Raw genomic sequence first — 15243 nt, 5'->3', positions numbered from 1 at the left:
TATCTCTGACTGACAGCCTCTTATCACACCAAATATACATACATGAGGTGTACTTGTGAGGCAAAAACACACCTAAACAAGTTGGAGATTAATGTATCACATATAAAGCACTGACTACTAATATGTAATCCAGAGGTTGGTTTTAACAAAGCTTTTTTTTTTTTTTTTAATTTGGCCGTGCAGCGTGGCGTGTGGGATCTTAGCTCCCTGACCATGGATCAAACCTGGGCCCTGGCAGTGAAAGTGCCAAGTCCTAACCACTGGACCACCAGAGAATTCACATTAACAAAATATTATTAATAATATCAGTATCTGTACTTTTTCTTTCAGACATAAATTTATTGATTTGTGTTTCAGTACTATTCAAAAGTAGTTCTACCCCTCTCCAATTGATGCTCAATAAGTTATTTTCAGCAAGAAAAGAAAGGTAGGAAAGGCAGTCTATGGAACCCTTCAACTCGCAGTGATCTACAGATCAGAGGTTGAGAGCCCATGATTAAAAATACAATGTGCCAGGGGCTTCCCTGGTGGCGCAAGTGGTTGAGAGTCCGCCTGCTCATGCAGGGGACACGGGTTCGTGCCCCGGGTCCGGGAAGATCCCACATGCTGCGGAGCGGCTAGGCCATGAGCCATGGCCGCTGAGCCTGCGCGTCCAGAGCCTGTGCTCCGCAACGGGAGAGGCCACGGACAGTGAGAGGCCCGCGTACCGCAAAAAAAAAAATTACAATGTGCCACCCCTGCCCCCCCGTAACCCAGTCTCAAATGGAAATGATCTATCAAATCAAAATAAATAAATAAGATACAATAAAAGGTACTATAACTTGAAGGTTTTTTTAAGTCCTGAGCTAATATTACACAGTTGGAATTCTAGGAGTTTAAACGTTTAACGCTCTCCTTGGAGTAAATACTTGAATGTTTCAAACCAAAGTTATAATAAAGTGAAGGAATGCTCAAGATTCCAAGTTGCTGAGAGGCACAGGCAGTGGGGCTGGTCACCAGCCTGACTGATGGCTCAGTCCTTGCCTCCAAGGAGGTGATTATCTCTGCTGACTGGATACTCTCCCCTTAAAGGGCCCCAGGGACATGTCCTATAAGTTCTGTCCTAAGCTTTATTTTGTTTTATACCTAACTCAGGAAAGCCTTCCTTGGGTCCTTTGCCTATTCTCATTTTCCTGTGGACCCAGAATAAATGCTGACTGTGGGTGTACTCCTCATGAAAATCAACTACATAATTACAAAATATATCAAGTCAGGTCCAGATTTTTCTTTCTTGGCTTTGCTGATTCTGATTCTTTTAAGCCCTTAATGTAGAACTTGTTTTTTATTCATCTGATTGTCATTTTTTTCCCAGGACTTTATCTCATTCCCTACATTTCTTAACACATGTGGTGACAAAAACTGAATGAAATGACTGCCACTACTAAGATATTAATGACTACAATTACAAAAATTTTTTTAAGTCCAAACCAACTTTTCAGTTCTCAACTTAATCATCACAATTCACTTACTTGATAAGGTTCTGGAAAGCATAACCGTCTGTCCACTGTTCAGTGAACGAGGCCCCATGTCGGACAGTGGTAAAGTGGCCCAATCTCAAGCGATCTTGCATGCTTTTATCTCTACATGCCATCTTCTCTTGTTTTGACTTAGGGGAAAATGACAAATAGAAAATAATTTTATTTTTCTATGAGAACTCATATACAGCATTATGTTTATTTTTTGTACTATACTGCTCAACGTTTAGGACAACTGGCTAAATCTACATTGACTTCAGGAAGTACCCTAAAGCTATAAATGTTCTATATAACCCATAAATGTTCTATGTTAACATATACCTTGTTATTTCTCTTATAAATGTGGAAAAAAGTTATTTCTTTTCTATAAAATTAATGGATTAAGAGATGAAGCAAAGTTCTCCACAGTATCTTTGACATCAATAAAATAATTCACTTCACTTTTATCAGTGTTCCCTGTCTTTTTAACAGCATTTCAAAGACTTCAGCAAAAATAACTGCTAGTCTGGGACTTTCCTGGCGGTCCAGTGGTTAAGCCTCCAGGCTCCCAAAGCAGGGGGCCCAGGTTTGATCCCTTGTCGGGGATCTAAGATCCCAAATGCTGCAACTAAGATCCCACATACCACAACAAGCCGCAACAACGAAGACCCAGCACAGCCGAAATAAATTTTAAAAAATTAAAAAAAAAAAAAAACCACTTGTCTGTCTCAAACCTCTAGCTTGTAATAATTTCATTAGGAAGTACTGTCATCTTAAAACTTTCACTATAAGATAAATAAGTACTGGAGATGTAATATTTTAAAAGTTTTCAATAAATAGTTACTTACATCTATTAAAAGCAAGTTGCAACTAATCAGTTACTATAATAAAGGAGACATCAGCCAATTAAAGTAATCATATACAAGTAAATACCAACTTAGTCTTTTTAAGCACAAAGCACTGAATTATCACGTTATTATATACATGTTACTCCAAATACCATATCTGAAATAGACATAAAACTATGCTAAATGTCTGTAATAGTAACAGGACACATGCTTTAATTAATAGGACGAATGTAAGAATTTTGGAGAGCAATACCCTGAATAAACTCAACTAGGACAAGCTGCCCCTGTCCAACCAACACCATACTCAAAGCAAAGCACAATCAGAAAAAATATCCCAAATTATCACTCTGGATACTTGGTTCAGTGTCCACACAAGAAAGAATTCTAACTGTCAAATCATGAGAAGTCTTTTCCCTAAGAAGCCCTACTCTGAAATACTTTCATTTCAGGTAAGAGTATAGAAGCCACAATAATGAAACATACTAAGCATCTTGGGGTACAGAGTTGCAGGCCACCACTAATCACTTACCTTTTCTATAAGGAGTTTCTTGCTCATTGTCACACATCGATTTAATCGTTCTTTGTATTTCTCTAGCATCTTTTGCTGTTCATCAATCTGCCGTCTCAAATCACAGTTGGCCTTCAATGGAAAAAAAATTTTTTTAATTAGCTCCAAGGAAGATAGATTAATACAAAAGCAGTTTCTAGGGAGTCTGAAAATCATTTGTTGTTAAATTATAAGCAAAATTAAGGTTCAAAGAGGTAAGAGTAACTATGTCTTTTTAAAAAAGAAGATTCCTTGATTCTCTTTAAATAAACTTAGCATTTATTAAAGATGAATTCTGTTACTAGAAGTGGGCATGTTTTTCTACTGATCATATTTTATTCCTCCCCAAAGCCAGTTACAGATAAATCTAGTACATTACACATACTTAAATTGTCACAAAATAAAAGAAAAAACCTACAATGAATGAGATGTTTAAAATTCATATAAAGAGCAGTTTTTCGCACTTACAGATTAAATACTTCCAAAGGGTGATTAAGCACTACCAAAAAATTACAGAATTTTTAAAAAAAAACTACATAATGTCTTTATGTTCAATTGTTCTTTGTTTTTCTGTTCTTGTTTCCAAAGAAGAGACATGGATTTATATAAATGTTCCTTACCAGAGAAGCCAGGCACACCCATTGCCCTGCCTAAGACAGAACTAACAAAGAAGTTGAATACAGCATCTGGTTCAAGAACACCAGAATGTAAATACACAGTTACTTTAGCTGTGGTCAGAAGGGCTAAATACTTTGAAAAATTCAAGCCTCCTACAATAACAGAGAAGGGAAGAACCACTAACCCAAGGTCAACTTTGACTTGCAACTCCTGAATTTATTCTTGTGTTAAACAAAAGATATCTACTCTTTTGGCAAGTAAATGATACTTTATAACTTGCTTGAATTATGAAAAAAATACAGCATTTCCCAATCAAATGATATGTGCTTTTGAAACAGTAAAAAGCACAAATGGAAGATACTATTAGCACACTCAATTTTTGAGACTTTTCAGCTTCATTTTAAAGTGACCACTGTACAACAGCTTCCATCTCCAAATTTCTACTCTCCTCATAAACATAATTTCTTCTCATTAGTTCTTCTAACAGAGCCCTAGAGTTTCTATGGACCACATTACCGAAGGCTAAGTACAAGTACATTTGGGTAAATGTGACTAATTCATACTTAAAAATCTACAAGGCAAAGATCATGTAATGTTGGGACTTCCCCTGGTGATCCAGTGGTTGGGACTCTGCACTCCCAATGCGGGGGGGCCTGGGTTCAATCCCTGGTCAGGGAACTAGATCCCGCATGCATGCCGCAACTAAGAGCCCACATGCTGCAACAAAGAGCCTGCATGCTGCAACTAAGAGCCCGCATGCCACAACAAAGATCCCACATACAGTGTGCCACAGCTAAGACCCGGCGCAGCCAGATAAATAAATAAATAAACAAACATTAAAACAACAACAACAAAGATCATGTAATGTTTATATGAAATTCAATCTACTTTTGGAAGGTGAGCATTGAAATCTGTAATCAAATTTATGGCATCAATCAATCTCTGGCAGCTTATTTATTAAGAACTCAATTTCTGTGGTTTCTAACACTAACGATTTTGCATTCAGGTTTAAAATACCACCTGGCTAGCAGCTCCTGATGCAGCCTTACCCAAACATCTAACTAAAATGGAAAAACTCAATGAATGGTCCATGCGTGCCTGAAAGGAGATATAAAGAGCAGTGGTCATTCCCCCTGTCCCTCCAAATCAGAAACACAAGCTCTCATCAACTTGAAAAAATGGCAGCTGTCCTTTTGTGTCTTCTTTTTTGACATATCCATTCCACTGGCACTGCTCTATACCCAAAGAAAGACTACAACCTTCAGAAAACAAGGCAGTAGAAAGAGGGTAGCGGTGAGTAAAGAGAACGTGCCACTCCCTGGAAAATTAAACCAGACATTTTTTTAAACCCCCCCCAAAAAAGAGTCCTAAGTTAGGATCAGTTTTTCACTTCATCTTCTCAATCTTAAGAAAGTCAGGTGATGAAGGAAGAAGACAAGCCCATGATCCTTTTCTAGTCCAGCAGAGCAACCCTGGACAAAAGCCTGCCAATACTGCAACTAGGTTAGGAACTTTTTAAACCCACATATCTAATTATAAATCTTGGTAATTCAACGAGCACCCAAGTGTACAAAACAGGAATAAGAGCAACCCAAGCAAGTATGGATGCTAACAATGAAAGATGGAAAATAGATACTGAGTCCAAACATGGCTCTCCTCATTGAAAGACGGAGAAAAGCAAGCAAACAAACAAACAAAAAAAAAGGCCTAAGGAAAAATATTTCTGAATAGGAAAGGGAACATCAGCTTGAGAACAATAAAAACACTGGAGAAGATTAAAATGTTAGCCGATTTTATTTATAAATTGGGTAGTATTTATGTATAGATGCATTTATATATGCTACAGGGACTTCCCTGGCAGTCTGGTGATCAAGACTCCGTGCTTCCACTGCAGGGCGCACAGGTTCGATCCCCGGTCAGGGAACTAAGATCCCACATGATGCATGACGTGGCCAAAAATAAAAATAAAAAAATTTAAAAATTTATATATATGCAACAAATAGCTCAAAAGATTACTGAAGTAAATGTACCAAATGTTTTACCTCAGTAATGGAATTATGGGTGTCATTTTTTTTTTTTTTTTACTATTCTCTAAATTTATTATAAAGAGCATGTATTGCTTTTACAATAAGAAACCAATAAACCTTAAAAAAATTTTGTAAAGAATGGGTCAGTCAATATGCCAAACTGTGTATTAAAAAATTATTTCAAGGGCTTCCCTGGTGGTACAATGGTTGAGAATCTGCCTGCCAATGCAGGGGACACGGGTTCGAGCCCTGGTCCGGGAAGATCCCACATGCTGCAGAGCAACTAAGCCCACACGCCACAACTACTGAGCCTGCGCTCTAGAGCCCGTCAGTCACAACTACTGAGCCCACGTGCCACAACTACTGAAGCCCATGCACCTAGAGCCCATGCTCTGCAACGAGAGAACCCACTGCAATGAGAAGCCTGCGCACTGCAGAGTAGCCCCTGCTCACCGCAACTAGAGAAAGCCCACGTGCAGCAATGAAGACCCAACACAGCCAAAAATAAATAAAATAAATACATTTATATATATAAAAAAAATTATTTCAAAAAATATCTGGTATTACTGTATAGCACAGGGAACTCTACTCAATATTCTGTGATAACCTATATGAGAAAAGAATCTAAAAAAGAATGAATATATGTATATGTATAACTGAATTACTCTGCTATACACCTGAAACTAACACAACACTGTAAATCAACTATACTCCAACAAAATTAAAATTTAAAAAAAAACCACTGTATATTTTCTAGAGGTATATTTTTAATTCCATATTAGTTATTTTTAAAGTTTCTCTTGTAAGCACAAAAAGCTTTACATGAATAGCTTATAAAAGATACAAAATATAAAACCAGGACTGAAAAGTACTTGTGAAATAGTTTTTAAAACTCAAGGACATTAAAAAAAACAATTTTCCTGAAATGGGAAAACATTTTATACCTATTCTCACAGTTCCAAATGAAATACAATAATACTCCACACATATATTCCTCTAGTATATATTTAAATATTAAAATTCTATAATTGAGATGTCCAATTTAAAGACAGAGTTTAGAATATAGGTTTGATCCTCGTTCCCTACTCAGATTCCCTCAGATTAAAGGAAAATATCCAAATGTTTACTTTTTAACTTTATTATTTGGCTATGGTAATTATCTCTATGATATGTACATAATTCAAATACACATAAAATCAATTAGTGCTGTTATAAAATCTCTTACAACATTTTAATACTTACTCTTAACAAATCATCTATTCTTCCTTCCTTCTTCTCTAAGTCAGAATTCTTACTGTTTTCTAGTGCAGATATTTTTTCTATTGTGAGGTCAGACTATAAAGAGAAAACAAATTTAGAATTAGTCTCAAAATACTACATGTCATCACATTTTTTCTCATTACTTTTCTGAAAAAAAAAGCACTTGCCAACACAACTAGCCTGGAATCGCATGGCTCAAGAATTTAAATCTGCTTTCCTCATCCCATTCTTTAAGCATTATGTTCTGCTACACCTGCCCTTCAACAAATATATTAGCTCTGGAATCAAATATATGAATTTTCAAACTGCTGTGCGTCTGAACAGTAAAGAATCATACTACTCTAGAAATGAAACTAACTTTGAATAGAAAAGGCCATCAGAGGAGACAGGACCCAAATCTCTAAAGAACAAACATGCCACCTAGTGGAAACAAAGAGTAACCAGAAGGGAGAGATGAACGCTCAACTATCTAAGTCTGTTCAACTATTCAAAAGCTTAATTCAAATAAAATTGAAAATCTGCTCCTGAGGCAACGTTTAGCTCTTGCATCTTAAGAAATTCTCCTAGATTGCCAAGCATCTGTCTTGAAGGCAACACAGTGCCAACAGACTTCAAGAAAACCAAGCATAATATTATTGGCTAGCTCAATACCACAAATGGAGGATATATTCACTATCCTTTTCAGATATTATCTTTGAACGTTCACAACCATTCCCTAAATTAAGGAGTTTCTGAAGACTGTTTAAGGAGAAACTATGTTGGTGTGCCACATGTTAAAGAAGTTTAAAACAAGAATCTACTGTATAGCATAGGGAACTGTATTCAATAACTTGTAATAAACTATAATGAAAAGAATTGGAAAGAAGAATATAGACATATACATATATATGTATAACTGAATTACTTTGCTGTACACCTGAAATTAACACAATATTATAAAATCAACTATACTTCAATAAAAATTTCTAAAAAAAAGAAGTTTAGCTAGGTCTTGCTAAATGAGTATATATAAGGAAAAAATTAAGTACTTTCACAAAGTAGGGAATTAAGATTCACTGAAGCCTACCATAAGCACTGTCCCAACAAGCGTTCTGTATACACTAAGATAATGATAATCAACCACAGTTTTATAGATGATTTGAACTGAAGAAAACTAAGGCCCAAAAAGATAAGGTATAAGTCGTAGAGCTAGAGTTTGAATCTAGTCCTAGAGGTCTTTTCCCTGACCTCATGCTGCAGTATAATCATTTCTGCTGCAATACACCAGAAAGGTAAACAAACACCTCAAAAAGTTAAATTAAAAACACCTTCCAAAAGACTCTAAATATTCATAATTCAAGTTCTGAATACGACACACACAAATAATGAGGTGAAGTCAGAGAAATAAAGGGACAACAAAGGGAGGACCTAGATTTTATATGTAGTTATTAGTATTTATTCCTCGGCCCTTCTTTTCCTCCTCTGTTTAACAATCACTGACCTACCTGGGTCTGTCTGTGCTGGATGGAGATCTGTTTTTGGGAGCTGCAGGAATGCTCTGTGTTGCCAGATCCCGTAGATGAGGGACTGTTTTGCTGAGCCTGTAATAAACGTCCATCACCAATCACAAGAAAGTTTTGCATCTTTCTCCACAAACATTTGTATGAATGCAAATGATTAACTCTATATAAAACAAACACTTGCTGATGAAAGTCAAAAGTCAGGGCCATGTAGCCAAGATGAAAGTATAAACAATGCCAATGAAAAGTAAGGGCTAGACATGGTAGCTTAGACTACATTACTGTAAATAGTTAAAAGCATCAAATGCTTATAAATGAATTTTTTAAATATGTAAATGCCCTTTTCACTTGTACAGTTGATACCTGAACAATGCATGGGTTAAGGGTGCCAACCACCCCACCCACCCCACTGCCCACAGTGCAGTGAAAATCCACGTATCTAACTTTACAGGTGGCCCTCGGTATCCATGGTTCTGCACCTGCAGATTCAGCCAATCTCAGATGGTGTAGTACTGTAGAATGGATTTGCTGAAAAACAATCCACATATAAGTGGACCTGAGCAATCAGTCCAAAACCCATGTTGTCCAAGGGTCAACTGTATTTTAATATGTTTTGCAGGAAAGGCTGGTGAAGCATCCAAAGCACAGGGGATGCTTGTGACTCCAGGCAGAAAGGACTGTGAACTACTATTCAGAATAGCGTCCTAAATCCTCAAACATTATCCATGAACATTCAGTGGTCCAAAAAATCCTGGTTGATTTCCAATACTGTCACTTGCTTACTGTGACTTTTACACATAAATGATGGGGCATTCTAAGGCATTTTCAAGTTTATAAGGTTTAGGACTTAATATAATTCAACTGTCCAAGAATATGCAATCATTAAACAGATGGTCCCCGACTTAACAATGGTTCCACTTAACGATTTTTCAACTTTAAGATGATGTGAAAGCAATACACATTCAGTAGAAATGGTACTTCAAATTTTGAATTTTGATCTTTTCCTGGGTTAGCAACATATGGCACAATACTCTTTCATGATGCTAGGCAGCAATAGCGAGCCACAGCTCCCAGTCAGCCACACAATCATAAGGGTAAACAACCCAATACACTTACAACCATTCTGTACCAGACAATCACATTGGGTTTTGCTTTCACTACAGTATTCAATAAATTACATGCGATTCAACACTGTATTATAAAACAGGTTTTGTGTTGGGTGACTTTGCCCAACTGGAGGCTAACGTTAAGTGTTCTGAGCACATTTAAGGTAAGCAAGGCTAAGCTACGGGTATGTTCGGTAGGTTTGGTGTATTAAACACATTTTGACTTACGAATGATATTTTCAACTTATGATGTATTTATCAGGACCTAATTCCCATCGTAAGTCGAGGAAGACCTGTACTTCAGAAAGTCCTTTAAAAAACAAAATTGCACCCAACACAGTACAACCCATCATAGACATAATTAGAAAATATTGGATATTCTGGGGATTATGGGCTAATGGCAATACAGTATTATCATCTCATCAGACAATACAGTGTTTCCACATATGTAAATTTTTTGATACTTCCTATATATTCCTTTAATTATTTTCTTATTCATGAACATTAAAACAATGTATAACCACCACCTCTTGAGCAATTATCACCATGATCACACACAGTCCTTACAAAACCCTATAAGGTAGTTATTATTTCCACTTATACATAAAGAAGATACAAATCCGAGATATTAAGCACCTACGTGCAGTCACAAAGCTAGTTAGTGGGGGAACAAGAATAGAGGGCTATCTGCATCCACAATACCCGATCTCTATGACCACGGTACACTGATGCCTCACATCAACAGTTACAGGTACTGCTGTGAGCAGGCCACAAGCAAGCTAAGCACTTCATACACATAATTACACTGAGGGCTCACAACAGCCTTGTAAGTTAGGCAGTATTATCATCTCCATTTTTATTTCTTCATTCAACAAGTACTCACTGAGAACACCCTACGTCTAAGCATTGTGTTAGGTGCTAGGGACACAGTGGCCCAGAAAAACAGAAACAAAACCCACAGACCCAGTCATTACTCTGCCTTATAACGCTTACAATCCAAGAGATGATGTATTAAGTACTCGATAAATACCTGTTGAAAGAAACTGTTAAATAAACAATCATATAATAAATGCAAAATTGCAATTAGGATACATGCTATAAGAGTACACAGCAGGGTACATAACCTAACTTAATGAGTTGGGGATGAATTCCTTGAGAAAGTAATATCAGAGTTAAGATTTGAAGGAAATAAGCAATCAAAGAAAGGAGATGATTCCAGGTTCTCACATTCCATACAAGAACCTTAGAGGAAGAGAGAAGAATGATGTGGGGATCAAAGAAGTAAAAAGAGAGGAGTCAGTCTCAAAGAGGTTAAACAATGCGCACAGCCTGTAAGTCAGAGCAGCGATTAGAGCTGAAAATGTTCCCCACTCTTTCTACAATGTGGCAAATCTAACCTTGTCTTACCGATTAAGGGTCATCACCACTCACATATTGGGTTTCCCTGGTGGCGCAGTGGTTAAGAATCCACCTGCCAGTGCAGGGGACACAGGTTCAAGCCCTGGTTCGGGAAGATCCCACATGCCCCGGAGCAACTAAGCCTGTGCACCACAACTACTGAGCCTGCGCGCCTAGAGCCCATGCTCCACAACAAGAGAAGCGACCTCAATGAGAATCCTGCACACCGCAACGAAGAGCAGCCCCCGCTCACCGCAATTAGAGAAAGCCCGTGCGCAACAAGGACCCAACACAACCAAAAAAAATAAATTAATAAAATAAATTTATTTAAAAATAAATAAACTCACATATAATACTGCACTATGATACAAGCATTATCATTAGGTTGCTCTTACAATCCTCTCCTTTTAAAATTTGTCTCTAAACAAACATGACTGTTTGAGCAGCTTTTATAATAAAAGCCAATAAGAATCACATGACCGGCTAAAAAGGTCCTTCTATGAACTTGTAGATTTTGGTATATGGGCTTTGTTAAAATGCTTTTTTAACATGTACTCATTTCTAAGTTTTCTTTCAGCAAACCAATATTGCTAGAATGTGATTCAAGGGGATGTTTCCAAATTAAAGCTCTCTGTAAAAATGTACATATAAATAGCCCCATGATAAGAAGTAAAAATGTAGAAAGTTAACTGAGGAAGTGGGACAGAGGTAAGGAGGTAGCAAATCCTCATGAAAACGAAAATAATACTTTCAAAAGGTAAAAGAACTACAAAAATAGGCCTTCCCTGGTGGCGCAGTGGTTGAGAGTCCACCTGCCGATGCAGGGGACACGGGTTTGTGCCCCAGTCCGGGAAGATCCCACATGCCACGGAGCGGCTGGGCCCATGAGCCATGGCCGCTGAGCCTGCGCGTCCGGAGCCTATGCTCCGCAACGGGAGAGGCCACAACAGTGAGAGGCCCGCGTACCGCAAAAACAAAACAACAAAACAAAACAAACAAAAAAAAGAACTACAAAATATAAGGACCTACTGTGACAAGTGAATCCATGGTAGAAAAAAAATGCTCTAAATCTGATCATTCATTAGATATTAATTATGAACCTCTGTGCCTGGTCCTGTGTTAAACACTAGAAGTGCAACACTGGAAAACAAAGAGAGCTTACAGTCTCCCAACAAGTCCACGATTACAGAATCATGTCCTCGAGAAATGAGAACAGAAGTCAATGGCCTTGCTAAGCGGGCCACTGTAGTTGTAAATTTAGTCCTACCCCTACTTTGCAAAACATTCTCCCCAGACTTCCATATTCTTTGTTCCTATTATAAAAGTAATATTAGCTTCTAATTCATGATTACAGGCTGGATCTCCCAAAGTCCTACTGATATTCAGAGATTTTTAAAAAATAAAATCATAATAGCACTAAGAAACAAGGAAGAGTTGAGAATCAGAAATTTTTTAAAACTTTAAATTTTAAGAAATATTCAAAAGCAGTTGGGATCAGACTGAGAGAGAAAGTGAAATAAAGAAATTCACAGCTGAAAACATCAGCAGTAAAACAGGCTGGGTCTTTTCAAGAGAGCTCCTCCAAAGCCTCACAATGAGATTTACCTTTAAAAGAACCAGGAGTGACCCATGGGACAACTATCAGACATCTAAAACCTATACGGGGCTTCCCTGGTAGCGCAGTGGTTAAGAATCTGCCTGCCAATGAAGGAGACACGGGGTCGAGTCCTGGTCCAGGAAGATCCCACGTGCCGCGGAGCAACCAAGCCCGTGCGCCACAACTACTGAAGCCTGCGCTCTAGAGCCCACGAGCATAGCTACTGAAGACCGCGCACCTCGAGCCTGTGCTCCGCAACAAGAGAAGCCACTGCAATGAGAAGCCTGTGCACTGCAACGAAGAGTAGCCCCCGCGCACAGCAACGAAGACCCAATGCAGCCATAAATAAATAAACAAATAAATAAATAACCTATTTATTTACTTGTAAATAAGTAAATACATAAATAAAACCTATACTGTCCAATAGGGTCCTCTCTTGATCTCTTCCTTGCATAATGTGGGCCCTGGATACTACTGCTTCTGACCCAAGGGTAAAGCACAAGAACTGGTCTCTTAAATAAAAAACAAACATGTAAATATTTTAAAATGATAAATAAGTGGGTCCAGGGGAGGGCTCCTGCTGTAAGTACAGTACCCCTGCCCTCCACAACTGACACGATGGAGGAAGAAATGGAATACATCACTAAGAGTGAAACAGTTACCTATCAAAACAATGCCCTCCTTACCTCCATGTTTGTAAAGGAGCTGGTCTTTCTGCCTAGAGTTTGCGAGATGCTTACACAGGGAACACAGTCACCGCCTCCCAACGCCCGGAATGGTGGGCTATTTGCGAAGCAGTACTATGCCACTGCAGGGAAAAATCCATGCCAACAACATATGTTAATCACCCTAATAGTACTGCATTCAACTAAAGCTAAATATATATTTTTAAGAAAACAAACAGGGTTTCCCTGGTGGCGCAGTGGTTGAGAGTCCGCCTGCCGATGCAGGGGACACGGGTTCGTGCCCCGGTCCGGGAAGATCCCACATGCCGCGGAGCGGCTGGGCCCGTGAGCCATGGCCGCTGAGCCTGTGCGTCTGGAGCCTGTGCTCCCCAATGGGAGAGGCCACAACAGTGAGAGGCCCGCGTACCGCAAAAAAAAAAAACTAAAAATAGAACTACCATAAGACCCAGCAATCCCACTACTGGGCATATACCCTGAGAAAACTGTAATTCAAAAAGAGTCATGTACCACAATGTTCATTGCAGCACTATTAACAATAGCCAGGACATGGAAGCAACCCAAGTGTCCATCGACAGGTGAATGGATAAAGAAGATGTGGCACATATATATAATGGAATATCACTCAGCCAAAGAAAGAAACAAAAGTGAGTTATTTCTAGTGAGGTGGATGGACCTAGGGTCTGTCATACAGAGTGAGTCAGAAAGAGAAAAACAAATACCGTATGCTAACACATATATATGGAATCTAAAAAAAAAAAATGGTTCTGATGAACCTAGGGGCAGGACAGGAATAAAGACTCAGACGTAGAGAATGAACTTGAGGACATGGGGAGGGGGAAGGGTAAGCTGCGACGAAGTGAGAGAGTGGCATGGACATATATACACTACCAAATGTAAAACAGATAGCTAGTGGGAAGCAGCCACATAGCACAGGGAGATCAACTCGGTGCTTTGTGACCACCTAGAGTGGTGGAATGCGGGGGTGGGAGGGAGACGCAAGAGGGAGGGGATATGGGGATAAATGTATATGTATAGCTGATTCACTTTGTCATAAAGCAGAAACTAACACACCATTGTAAAGCAACTGTACTCCAATAAAGATGTTAAAACAAAAAGGATCTGCCTTCCAATGCAGGGGACGCGGGTTTGATCCCTGGTCGGGGAACTAAGATCCCACAAGCCCACGCGCCACAACGAAAGATCCCACGTGCCACACCTAAGACCTGATGCAGCCAGAAAATATAAATAAATATTCAAAAAAAATAAAGTTGATTACACAAGAGATAATTTGACGTTAAAATGGTATTCAGTAGAAAAAATCTAAAACACAAACTCTTAAGAGTGGTTGTCTGTCTGAGGAACACAAAGGAAAGAATTTTACTCTTCTCCATCACTTCAATTTTTTGTGGGCCATGTGCATGTACTATTTTTACAATTTAGAAAATTATATGCTTATAATTTTAAAAATTAATTTCCAGGCTTCCCTGGTGGTTCAGTGGTTGAGAGTCCGCCTGCTGATGCAGGGGACACGGGTTCGTGCCCTGGTCAAGGAAGATCCCACATGCCGCGGAGCGGCTGTGCCCGTGAGCCATGGCTGCTGAGCCTGCGCGCCCAGAGGCTGTGCTCCGCAACAAGAGAGGCCACGACAGTGAGAGGCCTGCGTACCACACAAAAAAAAAAAAAAAAAATTAATTTCCTATGTCGAAATATATAAAATTATGTAACAATACGATTTAAAGGCTCAAACTCATAATATGCTGCCACCTATTTTTATTTATCAATACCTATAGAGCTTTCATTGTTAGCACATATATATCTCACTTCTTTGATCAACTGTAGAGCATTCCACTGTATATATGTATTATATTTTATTTCACTAGTCCTTATATGAAAGATGCTCTCATTAATTCATACGACATATAATTACACTGAGTGTCTATGAGAGCAGATCCAGTTCCAGCACGGGAAATACAGAAGTGAACAACGCAAAGTCCCTGACCTGATGGAGCTTACATTCCAGTGGAGGGGAGGCAGTGTGGGAGTGGGCAGTGAGACAAAGAAGTAAATTATGGCAGGTCAGTTGGTGATAAGACCAAGAAGAAAAAACAGGGCACAGGAGCGACACAATGTGTGGGGTGGGCAGGAAGTGGTGCCACTTTATACA

General features: G+C 38.7%; 1 protein-coding gene across 1 annotated transcript in view; it reads right to left on the bottom strand.

Moving 5' to 3' along the window:
* The window catches only part of TLK2 (tousled like kinase 2), a 104346-nt gene that overhangs the window by 36500 nt on the left and 52603 nt on the right, over positions 1-15243 (bottom strand). The window contains 4 exon segments of the mRNA XM_032616824.1: positions 1509-1645; positions 2871-2981; positions 6776-6868; positions 8278-8373. Coding sequence (XP_032472715.1) covers positions 1509-1645; positions 2871-2981; positions 6776-6868; positions 8278-8373 — 437 coding nt within the window.

This window comes from Phocoena sinus, chromosome 20 (genome assembly GCF_008692025.1).
Source record: "Phocoena sinus isolate mPhoSin1 chromosome 20, mPhoSin1.pri, whole genome shotgun sequence".
Lineage (NCBI taxonomy): Eukaryota > Metazoa > Chordata > Mammalia > Artiodactyla > Phocoenidae > Phocoena > Phocoena sinus.
This window is presented reverse-complemented; position numbering and strand designations above follow the sequence as displayed.